Source organism: Phyllostomus hastatus, unplaced genomic scaffold (assembly GCF_019186645.2).
Source record: "Phyllostomus hastatus isolate PE091 unplaced genomic scaffold, TTU_PhHast_1.1 phas_scaffold_78, whole genome shotgun sequence".
NCBI classification, from domain to species: Eukaryota; Metazoa; Chordata; class Mammalia; order Chiroptera; family Phyllostomidae; genus Phyllostomus; species Phyllostomus hastatus.
The window spans coordinates 7,891,872-7,907,801 of NW_025334041.1; the positions used below are offsets into that span (position 1 = coordinate 7,891,872).

Sequence of the window (15,930 nt, forward strand, 5' to 3'; positions counted from 1 at the left end):
GATGGTGAGGGTCACTGTTTTCCCCACGGTGGTGGTGTCCCTTTCCCTTACTCGGTTTTCGTATTTAACTCGCATCTCATTTCCAAAAGTATCTGAGCTGGCATGCAGGAGAGTGAAGCTCCAATTAATCCGTTCTGTGCTCGGTTATTCCGTGTCTTTATTCTTAAATGCGCACATAGTATACATGGACCCATATTGGACATACCTGAGCAAAGTTTTAAAAAGTCACATGTCACCGCTTGTTCACTATATTCTACTTGGCTCCAGTTCTGCTGTGTTTCAACTGCCTCAATTTTAAAACAGCAAGCAGGTCACTGGGCAGGCCCTGTAAGCTCTGATGGAGTGACCGCGTCGCCTGGAACCGGCAACAACACAGAGGGCGTGGCCACTGTGGACATCAGAAACTCTGTCCTTCCAGTTTGCCTTGCGGGCCAAGATCTCGGGAGTCACCGGAGTACCTGCTGCCGGCACTGCGTTCCCACAGTCCGTGGTGATTATGACGCCGCTCTGACACTCGAGAGCGGCAGGCTGCGCGCTGACGGCCGACTTCCTCCTTTTGTCCGCCCTCCACGGCGAGTCGTTAATAACAGTCACGATCAGCCATCTCCGTCATCACTCGGTCCAGACCGGCGGCACAATGGCCCTCGCAGCAACCCTGACCTGTGACGTCCAAGTCTGGAAACCCGGTAAGTGAGCCTTGATAAGAACTGCCACACAATCGCATTTCCCATTATAAACATCTGTTTTCTCACGTGAACCACGCGGAACATGTTAAAAATAGGCTTCTCGTTCCCTATCAGTTGGCAAAAGGAACAATCCGTCAAAAAGTTAGGCTGGGCATTCAAAGCTCCATCTTCACTTTCCCGGGGGTTTTAAAGTTCAGTGCTGAGGAAGGCTAACTGTTGAACCCTGAAGAGCCCCGTACAGCGTTTGTCCCGCACACGGTGCACGACGCCCGCTGAGGACGGCACACGCACCGCGAAGGCGAAGCGGAAGGCCCGATGCTCTGCCATGTGCCCATATGCCTCTGCCTGTAGGCCTGTCTGTAACCGGGTCCCCGCCCCACTGCACTGCAGCTGCGTCAGCAGGGCTTCCTCTGGACACATGTGGGCACGCACGAACATCCGGGGCAAAAGCGTGAGAGAGCCCGTTTGGAAAAGCCGGCAGACACGCCCCTCCTTGCTGCCTTGCCATCTGCTGGACTTCATGTCAAAGAACCTCAGTCCTCTGAGCTGTTTACTAGGAGAGCGGGAAGCAGGTCCTCGCAGAGACCAGAAAGGGCAGGGAGGGGGCACCGCACACCAGCTCCGAGCGACGGTGCGTCCTCCAGAGCTGGGTTCCCGAGGACCACCAGGCCGTGTGCGGGCGGGAGAGGAAGGGATCCGCGACGATGACACGGCCGGCTGAGGCCACACGGAGAAGAATAGCAGCTTCTTGCCTTCTCTGCATGTAGGTGCACCCCCCCCACCCCCGCCCCAAGAAATCTCCTGTCCCCGGGGCAAGTCTGGTTACCATGCACAGGACCAGGCTCATCCCAGAACGCCAGGAGTCAGGGCGGCTAACGCCCACACCACGGCAGAACTAAATGCTGGTTCCTGTCCCACTTCCTTCGTCCGCTAAAATGCACTGCATTTGCTCACACACTGACAAAACCCTTTCTCTTGCAACAACTGCTGGAATGCACCGGAATTTTCTGCAGTGATGAAAACGTCCTGTATCTGCCCTGTCTCACGGGGCTGCCACTTACCACTTGTGGCTGTTGAGTAGTAATTCAAATACAGCTAGTGAGACTGAGGAGCTAAATCTTAATGTTATTTCACTTTAATTTATTTAAATTTCAATTTAAATGACCACACACGGTAAGTGGCTACCATTTTAGATGCAAGTATGTTCACGGCTGAATACGACCTGGATCTGTCTGCTCGTAATGCTGACGTAAACCCCCAGAGGGTGGCCAGTGCTCTGCTTACGGAGGTGGGCCGAGTGTTTAGAGCACCGCCTGAAACACAGTAGGCACTGAATAAACATGCACGGAATATGACTCCCCCCCGACGGGGTAAAAGACTGGTCGTGTCCAGCCCATCCTAAGATGTGTACGGTTTTATGGCTTCGGGTTCTGCACAGCATCGTGGGAGGGGGCGTGTCTAACATCACAACTGAATACTCTCTCACGCTCAAGCCAGCAACACAGCCCTCCCTGAGCTGAGGACAGACAGTGTTTCCTGTAGAACTTCGGCAGCAGAGTGTCAGGAGAGGCAGGTTTGGGTTCTGCGCCGAGAATCCAAATGCCCCGAAGCATCCTCAGTCCCTAACCCGAAAGGGAAGAAAACTCCTTTCAGAAGTGCCCTGTCAGGTACTCTGGCAGAACGTTATTTTGGGCGTATGACCGAATCCACCGTGGAACTGAGGTTAAGAGCTCTTTTTGGAGATGCCAAACAGAACATTTAATGTTTTTCTTAAAGTGAAAGGGAGTATCCCTACCAAAACACATTTAGCATATATAACTTTCAGCACCTTAAAAAAAAATCACATATAATAGTCTGCAATACCAACATTTACTTGCCCCCAAAATAGTACCAAGAAGTGGCAAAAATGGAGAAGTGTTACTAAAGAGAGAGATGAAAGAAAACGTGTTCTGTTCCAAATGGGATGGCATTTTTCTTAAAAAAAAAAAAACAAAAATGATAATATAGTGCAAGGAATATTACTTTAATCAGCAATGATATGTTCTGAACACTTTTGCTTTGCAAACCTAATGTCATTAAGAAGAAAATATTCCAGAGTCGACTACAGCGTTTAGCCTGCCTTGGAACGCACACCATCTACGTGAAATAGAATTAGCCATTATGCGGTGCTGCTCGGAACGCAAATGAAACATCTCCTGAGCACTTTCTTCCACCTCTCAATGCGTCTGGGGACGTCTGACCTTGAACGGAGAGTCTCCGCTGAAAATGTCGTCCACATGTCTGACGCTCTCCCCCTCACACATGCACTCTGCCATCCACCCTCAACCGAACGGGCTAAATTACATTCAGATTTTTGTGGTATCATAATAACTTCAATATGGGATATATTTTCAACATTCTGGTCAGAGACTCCTTTCTTCCCCGCCTCACCCTCCTTCCAAGTTATTTCAGGCTTGCATATTTCATTTTCACATCTCAGTGGGACGCCCATCACATAGCATTTATTTGTGAGGTCTACAGGCATAATGCGGGGGATTGTGAACTGCCATGTCCAAACCACACACTGCGTGCGTACGTCTTCGAGAATGAAAAAGGATTCCTTTTTTTCTCAAGATATATAAGCTGTCGCAACAGTGTAAGTCCAACGTGAATGCAACAGCCTAATCAAAGATGAAGGGCAGAACAAGCAATATTAAAATGTCTTTATGGATTCATTCCTCTCCAAGTTATGTTTTTATCCAACGTCCTGTCTCATTAATGACTTCAATGGACATAATGAGTATACACACCTCCTAATCCCACCGAATTCAGAAGAGAGTCGAACGAACTTCCCCCGCATGGTTTGGGAGGGTTGACAGCAGAGAATATGGATGTGCGGTGGAAAGGGGCTGTGAGAAGAGGCCAAGTCCACCCACCTGCCTACAGGGATGAATACACGTATACTCCCAGTAAAATGAGGCTGCTCCGAAAGATCTCGAGAGTCGGAATTCCCACAGTCTCTCTTGGGGTGCAATCCCTACCTTTGAGAATGCTTACTTCTAGGAAGCTCTTCCTTTGGATCTAACCGTGTTTCAGGAGCACGTGCACAGTGCAGCCACACAGGGGCCCCCTCCTGCAAGGGCCCCGCATTTGCTTTCATGCTTGATGTCACCATCTTGAACTTCTCAGTGATTTTATCTCTGAACTTGTCAGTGAAGTCTGATGAGACAATAAAGTGCGTGTGAGAAGGGAAGACACACAACCATGTGCGCACCCTCCTCCTCTGTGCCCTATTCATACACGGGCCCCTAAGCTCTGAATTCCTGTGGTCCCGGGATGAATGGGAGGCTCAGAGCAAGTACGAGGAAGGCAGGTTACACCTGAACAGATAGAGCAGGGGCAAGGTCAGCCCTAAAAGGCTTTTCATTTGAACTAGAACTTGTTTTTGCATGAGGAAAGAAGGCAATAGATTCAAAGAAACAGGAGTGACTAAGGAAGCCCATTTCACTCCTGCTACTTTCCTGTACTGGTCCACTACTATGCTTCAGGGACGGCAGTGACAGGGAGCCACTGGGCTCTTGGTCCTTCCTTCATCATCAGGAGGCAGAAGGTAGAAAGTGTGGGTAGATGTGTGTGTTGCAAGAAGTGAAATGCAGACAGGCTTTGTGCAGATTCCACAGTTCTGTAAGAACGAAATAGATACGCGTGCATTGGCTGCCAGATACAAATGGTGCTATTATGATGAGTCCAGAAATGAGTCTAATGCTGTTCTATCTGTACTAAAACTGACATTGCCCGTTATAAAGATTAATGGTCAAATGCATGCTGTGACAATGTAAATTTTTAATTTTCCTATATTCAGAACATAAAATAACAAAAACACCATGATGGGAGAGACAGGCTGCACAAAGTAAAGGCTTTGTTCATAGAGCCTGTTTTAACAGCACTGGAGCCCTTTCCCTGCTTTTCTGGAACAAGGGGTCCGCGTTGCCATTTTGCACTAGGCCCTGTAAATCACACCGCAGGCCCGTCCTGCCTCCCCATGCTCCCAGGCACATGCGCTGTGTCCATCCTGCCAATCACCTCTCGCCAGGCACCCAACCAACACTGGCTGCACTAGGTAAGGCGTTGTGCCAGGCTCTGAAAACATGAAAATGAGTCAGATGCCATCCCCACCCTCCAGTGCAGTGGAGGACACAAATAACCATCCCTGGAAAGGTAATAATAGCTACCTTGCACGACTTCAGTGCAAAATGTAAGTAATGCATGTAAACTGTACAAACCACTTCCGATCACGATGAGCACTCTGTTCAGTTACCTCAATACAACCTACTGGGGCGGGCCCATGCCCGTGTCCATCGTGTGGCTATAGACGCAGGGGTTTAGAGCAGTTAGAAACCTGCCCACAGGGACTTGGTCTCTGAGCGGTAGGATCGGGACCTGAGGCCACCCCGGTCTCTTTGATGACTAAAACTGAGCTCGTAAGTGATCGTTCTTAATAGTGTAACTCGAACCACTGTATTCTTTATCTTCTACTACAGTCACACCTCGGGACTTGTTGGCTTCAGAACTCGTCACACCCTGGACTTACTGAATTTTGACAAGAAGAAAGCGCCTCGGCAGTCAGTGCCTGCTCGGGACCCGTCACACCTGCTAGAGCTTGCATGAGTCACGCCGCCGCCCCGCAAGAGAAGATGCTTCATCGTTCGCTGCTTGTTGGTTCTGACACTCATGATGCGTTCCAGAACAAATGAACGAGTACCGAGGTAAAACTGTATGCTAATGTCAACATTGCCACTTTCTCACAGGTCATTTTCAGCTATAATTTTATCTATCTAAAAAAAAAATGTACTCTTAATTTTTTCCAAATGATTTATTAGTGTTTGATTTAGGATATAAAATAAAGGTGGATTTTTTTTTAATTGTACAATCTCTTAACACTACTGTAGAAAACTGGATTCAACGGACAAAAGTTGTTATTTTCAAAATCATGTTCGTGACTTTGCCTGCTAAAATACAGTGTGCCGGTCAAAAATATGTCCTTCAGGGCGGGCAGACCTGGCCCCAAACCCTGGCTCCGCCCCACTGGTTTCGGAGAGGGACTTAACGCTCAAAGCCTAAATTTTCCATTATGTAAAATGGGGATGAAAATAGTACCTTGACTACCTTACATGGGCATGTGTAAATTTAAACAAGGTAATCCTTCTAAAACATTTAAAGTGACACCTGGTACCTAGTAAGCACTCAAAAATGGTATTTTTAGTACAGTTATTTTTAGTACCATGTTCTCGTACCTGTGCTGAAAAAAAGATTTGAAATGACTTTTTTTCTTGAAATGGTTCCCAACAATACAATAACTAAGTACAAGGTTCTCTAATTTCCAAAAAGTCTATTATTTCTTTGTAATAAAAGCAACTGGTGATCATAGATACCTCTACAAAGCAATGGATCTGCAATCTTTTCATTTAAGTAATCCTTTACCCAAAACCCCAAATATAAACCCCCATTTCTCCCCTTTCCATTTAAACCACATATTCCAAAGATCAAGGGTAAATGAGAGTTTATGAACTGTGTATAAAGAACGGAATAAACGTAATGAACTAGTCCTGTCGCAAAGCACAACTGTCGCAGCTCTCTCTGCCCCTGGGAGCGACACTTGCACTTGGGGACACCGAGCGAAGTGCAACGGCCGGCTGCTCCCTCCGGCAGGAGAGGGGAGCATGAGCTGCCCGAAGGGGTGCCGCGGGCACCCGGGCGGTCAACAGACGGTGTCCCTGTCTCCTCAGGGGTTGCAGGGCACATAGAATAACAGACTGGGTATCACCTAAAAATGGACCATATGCTGATTTTTAAAATAGCTCTAGAAAATGAAGGCTTTTATTTGACATTTTTATAATAATTAAAAAAAAAACAGGATTTGGGTTAAAAAAATTTAAAAACCCAAGCCACTATGTGGTATCTTAAAAAACATGATAGCCATGTGCCCCAGCCAAGTGACTCGGTTGGAACATCATTCTGTACACCAAAACCCTGAAGGTTCCATCGCCGGTCAGGGCGCACACCTAGGTTGTAAGTTCAATCCCTGGTCGGGGCACATACGGGAGGCAACTGACCGATGTTTCTCTCTCTCTCTCTCTCAACCTCTCTCTCTCTTCCTCTCTCTCTCGTGCACGAAACAAGCCAACAAGCAAAGCCATGCCAGCCATGTGATATCTTCCTAAAAGCACCATTTTCCAACAGCAGTGGCCGTTCCTGCTGCAGACCGGGGGTCCTTACCAACTCTTGAGTGTCCTGCTGCAGCGGCAGGAGCGCGGCCTCCAGAATCGCAAGCTGGTCGGCGCTGAGCTTCTGCCACAGTCCGATCAGCAGGATCAGCAGGCGGGTGGCACTCTTCAGCCGGGTGAGGGACTGGAACAGACTGTCCTGGTTTTCCTCGATAGCGTCTGCTAGAGCGATTATCTGCAGAAATCACCAGCTTCGGTTAGGGGTAATTTCCCAGTTCTTGGGCCCTCCACAAATTACCGTTGGCTCACTCCTGTTTTTCTTTCAAACAGCTCGATGAGCTCTGTCTCCCCAAACACAAGCTATATTGAGTAATAAAAGAGTTATCATTCATCTGCTCCCTTCCTCCTGTGAAAAATATGCCCCAAGTAATTCCAAATCCATATGGCCAGGAGATAAAAAATATCCATGAAATCAGCTTAATGGGGACATTGTTCAGTGTTGCTTCACTGCGGTGACCTTCTACAATATATGATAATATAAGTAACCTCTACTACAGTTACAATAGCCTTTAACACTAGCTGCAGAGATGGGTCGACTTTAAAAATTCTTAATAAAATAATTGCATTTGCCTCATAATTTAAAATCATAAGTTCATTGCACCCTTTTCAGAAAATCACTATCTCCCTCTGATTATTATTCTTTATCCATGTCATGGTTGGAATATTAATATTTCTTTATTTTATCCAAAAGGCAGATAATGTCCAAGCACTTAGCCAGTTGAGTAATGTGTCATTTTTGAAATACAAATGTCAGGCACCAGCCCACAGGGACCTGGAAGAAAAAAAAACGTTTAAGGTGTGTTAGCTTTACAACGCCAAACCTACTTGGGATAAAATTGGCAGGAAGGAGTAGAACTGCTTTTTTTTTTTTTTTTTACCCTCTTGAGTAGTCCCGTGGAAAAAAGAACTAAAGCAGCAACTGGATGGGACATCCAAGACTGCCCACTGGTGTTTTATTTTACGTGAGTGCCTTGGGGAATGCTGCGCTCATTAGAAGTAATGAACTGACCGGCCCCAGGGCTCACGGCGTCCGGCAGCCCCCGAGATGGGGACGGCGAGAGCCAGAGCAGCGCACGCTCCTCCCTGCAGGCCCACCGACCGGCTTGAGTGACTGGCGCTCAGGTGAGTAGCGGAAGTCTAGTGCACATGGTCCATTCGGGGCCGTTGCATGGGCTGCTGACGCTGGCCCAAAGAGCCTGTGAAAACGCCATCATTCAGACAAGCAGACTCTACAGGGCCTCCCCAATTCCTCCTCCCAAATCCCACAGGCGGAGTGGCGCTGTAGGGGGACAGTCCTCAGAGCGTCCAGGAGACACTGGAACAGAGAGGCAGGCGAGAGAAAGACAAGAGCGCAGACTGGGGTTCTCCACCACATGGTTCAGGGCTTGCAGGAGTTGCAAAAGGCAGGGAATCCACATTCGGCTCTCCAGGGAGCCCCGGGTGTTTGGACCAAGGTCAGCAGCACAATCAAGTACTTTGTTTCCTGTGTGCCTAGCACTGGGCCTCTTTCCATCATACTCAAAAGACGGGCAAGACATCCTACAGCCCACGAGGATCTTATAATTTTTTGGATAGAAACATACATACACAACCAGTTAGTGGAAAGAAACATTACTGTAATAATGCCTTAATTATGTGGAACAAAAAGTAAGTGTGAAAGAAGTTACCAAAGGGACAAATTATTATGGGCCAGAGTTAATATCCCTGGGGCCTTTTTTAATCCAAGGAGGCTTGGAACTCATCCCTTGCCCATTACTCCCAGCAGTCCCCTCGCAGAGACAGAAAGAGGCCACTTTCCTTAAACCAAAACACCTGGAATCATCTGTGTCCCCCACCCTCCCCACAATTACAGCTAACTCCTGCTAAAGTCTAAATTTATATATTTTTCCCTTCCTGGGAACATTACCAATTTAGCCTCATTGAGGGGGTCATGGTATTATAGCACAGATGCTTATTGTCAATAGGCCAGATCATACAAAGATCAAGGTCATGCATACCGCCTGAGTACCAGGTATGTGCACAAATGTGCAGGAAGCACTATAGGGAATTCGATGAAGACAAATAGCTCCACCTTCAAAGAGTTTAGAATGGAGAAAGGAAAACAGGTCAAGGCCAATGTGGAGCACGCAGGGAAGGCCCCACAGGCTGGAATGAAGAACGCCACTGACAGGAGGGTTATTGTGGAGAAAAACCCGTCCAGTGAGCTGGGCATCGACCGCATGCCAAGCACCCTGCTCTATGCATTTGCCCATCACACCTCCACCGTGACTTGGCTGGCACTATCTCCACTGTGCAGATGATGCCCCCGAGGCTTAGCCCGCGGAAGGCGTGTGCCAGTACTGCACACAGGGCATGCACATGGCGCCCTTGCTTAGGAGGGCTCCGTGCCTGGTGTAGTGCCCTGCTGTCCTGAAATTCTTAATAATTTCATTTCCGAAGCTGTGGCTTGTAAGTGAAGTCCGTGGGATAATGGAGCGTGCACGGGAGCAGAGGAGACGTGCTCACTAGCTGCTAGAGCTACACGCTCTTAGACTTGCACCTACCACCGGCATCGTATAACACAAAGATGAATGGCCGAATTCATACTAACAGTTTAGAATGTTAACTTTCCCTTGCTTGGGGTGACATGAGCTAGAAAAGATTAGATACCATCAGCAGGTGTGAAAGGGAGACCACTGAGGAAAGGGAAATGCTTTCTACTTTAATAGCTGTTTGGACAGCACTTTCTTCCTGCCGTTAACAAGGGCCTGCCTTTTCATTCTGCCCCGCGAACTGCAAATTCAGTCGCTGGCTTGACCATTACCCAGCGAACAGGAGACCAGGGTTGAGAGGCCGCAGTCTCTCGCTCCCAAGCCCGCAGGAGTCCTGAAGCCCCTCGCAGGTGTGGAGCAGGGCCCACCCACTACTGAATGGGCAGGGTCTCTGAAAGGAAAGGAGGAAGCAGCAGCCAGCTCCAACCGGCTCGGGGGGGAGAACCGATTGTTCAAGTTCCGGAAATGTGCTGAGCCAGCTGTCAAACACGGCCACTATGAAAAATGAAATTACACAAATTTAAAATTAAATTAAATACATTAAAGCAAAGGTAATACATACTCAAAATTACTTTTTAATTACTTGACTCTTATCTAGGTCCTTGAGGTAATTTACATCTATTATCCCCTACAGACTGGAAATAGAAATGGCTACTGCCCATTTCTTGCCCAAGTCTACATTCCGTGACATCATGCTGGTCACTTGAAATTGGCCATGGTGGAAGCATCTGCCACACAGAGGTGAACAACGCCTCAAAGCCAGCCTTCTCCCCAGGGAGCTGGTGGCTAAACACTCACCAGCACGCCACTTAGGACAGGTACCTGAAATTTGTCCTCAAGAATAGATACTGGATGTGGGGGCTTTAAAAGTGAAGGGAATGCCCTGGCCAGGTGGCTCAGGTGGTTGGAGCATCGTCCCATGCACCAAAAGGTTGCAGGTTCAATTCCCAGTCAGGGCACAGACCTAGGTTGTGGGTTCGATCCCAGGTTGGCTATGTATGGAATGTAACTGGTCGATGCTTCTCTCTGACATTGGTGTTTCTCTTTCTCTCTCTCTCAAATCACTAAACAAATCCTCAGGTGGGAATTAAAAAGGAAAAGAAAAACTGAAGGAAACGACTTGACCAACTGCATTGAAGCAGAAGAGTGAGGCTGCTTGTCTGGAGAAGAACGAGTGTTCCCGTCGGGGAACAGCAGCTGATGAGCCAAACGAAGATAGCGTGAGCAACCGCTGTCAAAGAACCACAGCGTCAGGATGAAGGACATGCACTCCACGCCGTCGGCACTGGGGAGCCACGGAGGGTGGGCTTCGCCGGATGGAGGGGACCCTCTGAGCCACGTCGGAGCACGGTGAACATTCGGGGCATTTGCTGGGACTTAAGAGAGGCGTTTACGCATGTTCCTCACTACCAAGGGAAAACTCTTACTAAGTGTAACAACATGTCAGTGCGTGGACCCACCCAACTTGCTAAGCGCAGCTGTGGTGGTGGAGAGACTCCTCCGTGAGACAGTGGAGAGGGCCACGGGCTCTTCCCTGAGCGGGGCCCACGGCGCCTCCGTCCAGGACATGAGCCACTCACTTCTCCAGGCCCCAGTCCCCGCCTGGACAAGTGTCTGCGCCCTTGTGGAGAGAGTCCGCTATCCCCAAATGGTCATGGCAACTGGAAAGAAAAGGAATAAACAATTCCTTATGTCAATTACCCCCAAGGAAAATCTCCCTGACCCACCGGCCAGCACGAAACACTAAACAGATCTCCGTGTTCTCCATCTGGTCGTGCACGTAACAGCCAAGTTTACTTTGTCCTCCATGAGAGCCAAATGAATGTTGCGGAATTAACACAATAAAAAAAAAGGGCTGGAAAAACCGGCCCCATCAGGAGTCAGATCTGACCAAGGCCGAGAAGATTTCGCAGCTCACCTGGAACTGAGAAAATGAGGCCAACCAGCTGCAGGACCTCAGCGTGAGGGGGAGGGATCTTCCCGAGCTCATCACAGGCTGTGCAAGATGTGTGTTCCCTGGTGCTCCATGGGATACAGCAAGGGAAGGGCTTAGGAAACAATAAATACCAACGGTTTCGAGCACAACGTGTTGATGGCCTTTGTTTTGCTTTTTCAAATTGAACGTTTCCAAATAAAATGGAGACCCCAAAGGACATCCCTGTCCCACTGCCATATCGGCCGATGCCAAAGTAACGCGGCAGAGGCCCAGGGAGCTGCCTGCAGGAAAACGCTCAGCTCGTAAAGTGAGTGTGAAATTAATCCCAAACACTTCCAGCTGCCAAGACGGGCTCTGAAACGGGTTACAGGAAAGCAGCAGCCGCAACAGCCGAGGAGACGTGAATCATGCGATGTCAACAAGGACATGTCCAACTGCTTCACCTAAACGCGCCATCAAATCTGCCTCCGCAGCTCCAGTGTGGCACACGGGACCCCACTGCATTGTTATTTGGCTGTCATTGACAGATCCCCGGCCACGGGCCAGGCCCTGCGCTCGGGCTGCTGGGCTCAGGTTACCCTCGGGACTACCCTCTGCAGTAGGAACCGTGGGTCCCCTGGGTCCCCTGGGCCCCGACACTGTGGTGAGGAGACAGAGGCTCACGGCTCCAACAAGCTTACGGCTCAGGTGAACACACTGCCCACGGTCACGGACTGGGGAGAAGGGCGGGGATTCCAACCCTGACTCGCGACTACTGGGCGCCCCTCTCCTGCAGCAACACACAAACGTAGACAGCGGGCCCTAAAACAATCCAGTGGGTTTTTATCTTGATAAGCCAACAAAGATATTAAGGGAACGTACACGTCCATCACAGGAAACAATAGGCGTATGTGCTTTGGTTCAGTTTTCCCACGGTTGGGGCTCTTAACACAGCGTCCGCTCGGGCTGAAAACTCCAGGTGGGTTTCTGCCGGAAGTTACGACAGAGAGGAAAGTTGCTCATGGTTTGTGAAGGTTGAGAAGTTAACACAGTATGTTTCTTCCCTCTTCACAAAGGGAAGTGTATTCTGCTGCAGATAGTTCAAAATCACGATGACCGTAGAAAACAGCTACTTTCCAGGCCTACTGCTGGTATTAGTGATACTACTTGTGATCACTACTATTAGTGATCACTACTAGTATTAGTGATACTACTTGTATTAACGGGATGATTCATTTATTGTCTAAAAAACATCTCAGTTTACAATGTTTTCGGTGGTCTGTGCAAGCGGACGCTCTCTGATAAGACTCTGTCAACATTTGCCCAGGGTTTTCTAGGACCCAGCATGGCGCTCACCTCTTTACAGGGATTATCTCATTTCGTTCTTGAAACAGTTTCACGAGGCAGATATACCACTGTTGTCCCCACTTTAAAAATAAGGAAACAATTACAGAAAGGGTCAGGCAGTGAGTGAGCAGCAAGAGCCAGGGTTCATACCCACGCAATCTGATCCAAGGAACGTCCCCAAGTCAGGCTGCCTGCGCTAATTTTCTGCCTGCACACCAGTTTCACCACAAGTAATATGTGGAACAGATTCTGTCAAAAGCTTCCCAGTGGGAGGTTTCGGCTTTGCTGGCCTCCCGATACCCCTGTGAAGTGAGATAGGCTTATCTGGTAAAAGGCCGGCGCGGATGAACGAGTCGAGAAAGTGGAGTTCCTAGGACACGGATGAGCTTGTAAGTCCCCGGGGGCCAATGGGCAGTGCTGTGCCAGGACAGACGACGACCCCAGAGTCCAGGAGACAGAGCTGCTAGCTCCGGCCTCTCTACCCAGTCGCTTCATGTCAGCTTTCAGCTCACTCCCCTTTTCTGGGCTCTCACCTTATCACCTTTCACGTGCAGCGGTGCAAAATGCGACCTCTGACATCAATCATAGCCATCATTGACAGGTTCAAAAACTGTTCAGCGGCTTTCAGGTGATCTGCTGTTTTGAACTATTCGTGCCTCTCTTCCTCTCTAATCACACGTGCACTGGGCTTTTTATTCAACATCTGCTGATTGGAGTCTTTATGCATAAGAGAACAGTAAGGACATTTTTCTCTGGCGAACTCGTAGACTTATACAAAGTCAACCGGAGAGATAAAAAGATGGACAATACCAAGTGTTGGCAAGAACGTGGAGAAACCGGAACCCTCCTCCATGGCCAGTCAGAATGCAATATGGTGCAGCTGCTTTGAAAGCAGTCTGGCAGTAGCCCTGGCTGGCGCAGCTCAGTGGATTGAGCACGGGCTGTGAACCAAAGCACCGCAGGTTCAATTCCCAGTCAGGGCACTTGCCTGAGCTGCAGGCCACAGCCCCCAGCAACTGCACATTGATGTTTCTCTCTCTCTCTTTCTCCCTCCCTTCCATCTCTAAAAATAAATAAGTAAAATCTTTTAAAAAATCTTTAAAATAAAAAAGACACTGAATAGTTATTATAATTAAAAAAAAAACAGTCTGGCAGTTCCTCAAAAAGTTAAACACTGAGTTACCATAAGCTAAGAATTCCGCTTCAAGGCTTATGCCCAAAAGAAATGAACACATATGTCCACCCAAAAACTTGTTCGTGAATGTTTCGAGTTACGTTGTGTACAGAGCTAAAAGTAGAAATAACTCAAATGTCCACGAACTGACAAATACATAAATGTGGCATATAATGGAATATTATTCAGCCATAAAAACAAATGAAGTACTTACACAGGCCACTATGTGATGAACCTTAAAACATTATTCTAAGATCAAGAAGCCAGTCGCAAAGGTCTGCATGTTGCATTATTCCATGTGCATGAAATGTCCAAAATAAGCAAATCTATAAACACAGCAGTTGCTTCGGGCTGGAACGGGGGGTGAAAAGTGGGAAGGGAAAGTAATGACTAGAGATCCAAGATGGCGGGGGAGTAAGTGGAAGCTGCACGGACCTCTTCCTGGGACCAAACTGGAATTGCAACAAAACCGTAGAGAAAAGATCCTGAATCACCTACTGAACACTAGCCAGAGAGAAACCTTATAACCAAGGCCAGGCAGAAAAAACCACACCACCGCAATGTGACTTGTAGGAAGTGCGGAGGAGACACGAGAGGGCTGGTTAGTCTCCCACGGTGGCAGCTGAAGTGCTGGAAGGACATTTCAGCAGCCAGGGGGGTCCCCCTGAGAAGTGTGGGGTTACAGAAACCCCAAGCTGGGCTCCCCAGCCTACAGCGCCAGAGCTGGAAAGGTACCCAGATAACATCCAGCTGTGAAAAGCAGCGGGGTTTCTGTCTGCCGGGGAGAGACAGCTGGAGACGCAGAGAGCCTCTTAAAGGGCCAACACACAAAATTCTGTTTGCAGCCACTTACCCTGAGCTCCGGCAAAGGGAAGGAAAGGCGGACTAGAAACATAGGAGGAGAGTCTGGGGCTGGAGGCTCTGGGAAGAGACCTGAAGGAACAACCGACAGGATCCCTGAGCTGGGTCATTGCCCACACTGCAGAGGGCACCTTTCTCAGGCAGAGCACTCCCCTCCAAGTGGCAGCAGCCTGAGGGGGAGCCACAGCCCCGCCTGCAGGAAGTACTCTGCCCCACCCATAAAGTGATATACTAGTGATTAGTTTAACAGCTAAGGTGGACCTCTGGGAGCTGAGACTTTAGCCAACCCTCCCCCGGGCCCAGGGCTGATAAAAGCCAGTCTGGGCACACAGCCTGGTTCTTTCTGCATACAAACAGGCCCAGCAGAGGAAAACCAGAAGCTGTGCATTGCTGGTAGCTCCAAACAGGTTGCCCAAGGTCGGTCACAGGCAGCATCTGACATAGGACTGCACCAGAGTCTTTGCAGATCTACCTAATACACAGAAACAAGCAAAAAGAGGCAGCCAAAGTGGGAAGAAAAAGAAACAGGCCCCAAATGAAAGAACAAGGGAATCCTCCATAAGAAGAACTAAATGAAATGAAGGCAAGCAATTTATCAGATATAGAGTTTAGAGTAATGATTATAAGGATACTCAACAGCATGAAGAAAGACTCAGAAACTATAAAAAAGGACCAGTCAGAAATAAAGAATGGAATATCTAAAATAAATAATACACTGGAAAAAACAAATAGTAGGTTAGATGAAGCAGAGGATCACATCAGCCATTTGGAAAACAAGGTAGAAAAACCCACGCTAACAGAGCAAAAAGAACTAAAAAGAATTTTTTAAAAATTAGGAGAGCTGAAGAAATCTTTGGGACAACATGAAGCACAACAACATCCGCATCACGAGAACACCAGAAGGGGAAGCGAGTGAGCATAGGATCGAGAGCCTACTGGAAGAAATAATGACAGAAAACTTCTCTAATCAGGTGAAGGGGACAGACATGCAAGTCCAGGAAGTGCAGAGAGTGCCCAACAAGATGAGCCCAAAGAGGACCACACCAAGACACATCACTATTAAAATGGCAAAGCTTAAGGGCAAGGACAGAATCGTATAAGCTGCAAGAGAAAAGCAGGCAGTTACCTACAAGGGAGCTACAATTAGACTGTC

The 15,930-nt window shown here is 48.3% G+C and overlaps 1 protein-coding gene across 2 annotated transcripts in view; it reads right to left on the reverse strand.

Moving 5' to 3' along the window:
- Positions 1–15,930, reverse strand: part of BBS9 (Bardet-Biedl syndrome 9) — a 340,657-nt gene that overhangs the window by 60,384 nt on the left and 264,343 nt on the right. For both annotated transcript variants that reach the window (XM_045827319.1, XM_045827320.1), the window contains one exon: positions 6,942–7,124. In XM_045827319.1, the coding sequence (XP_045683275.1) occupies positions 6,942–7,124 (183 nt within the window). The remainder of the gene's footprint in view (positions 1–6,941; positions 7,125–15,930) is intronic.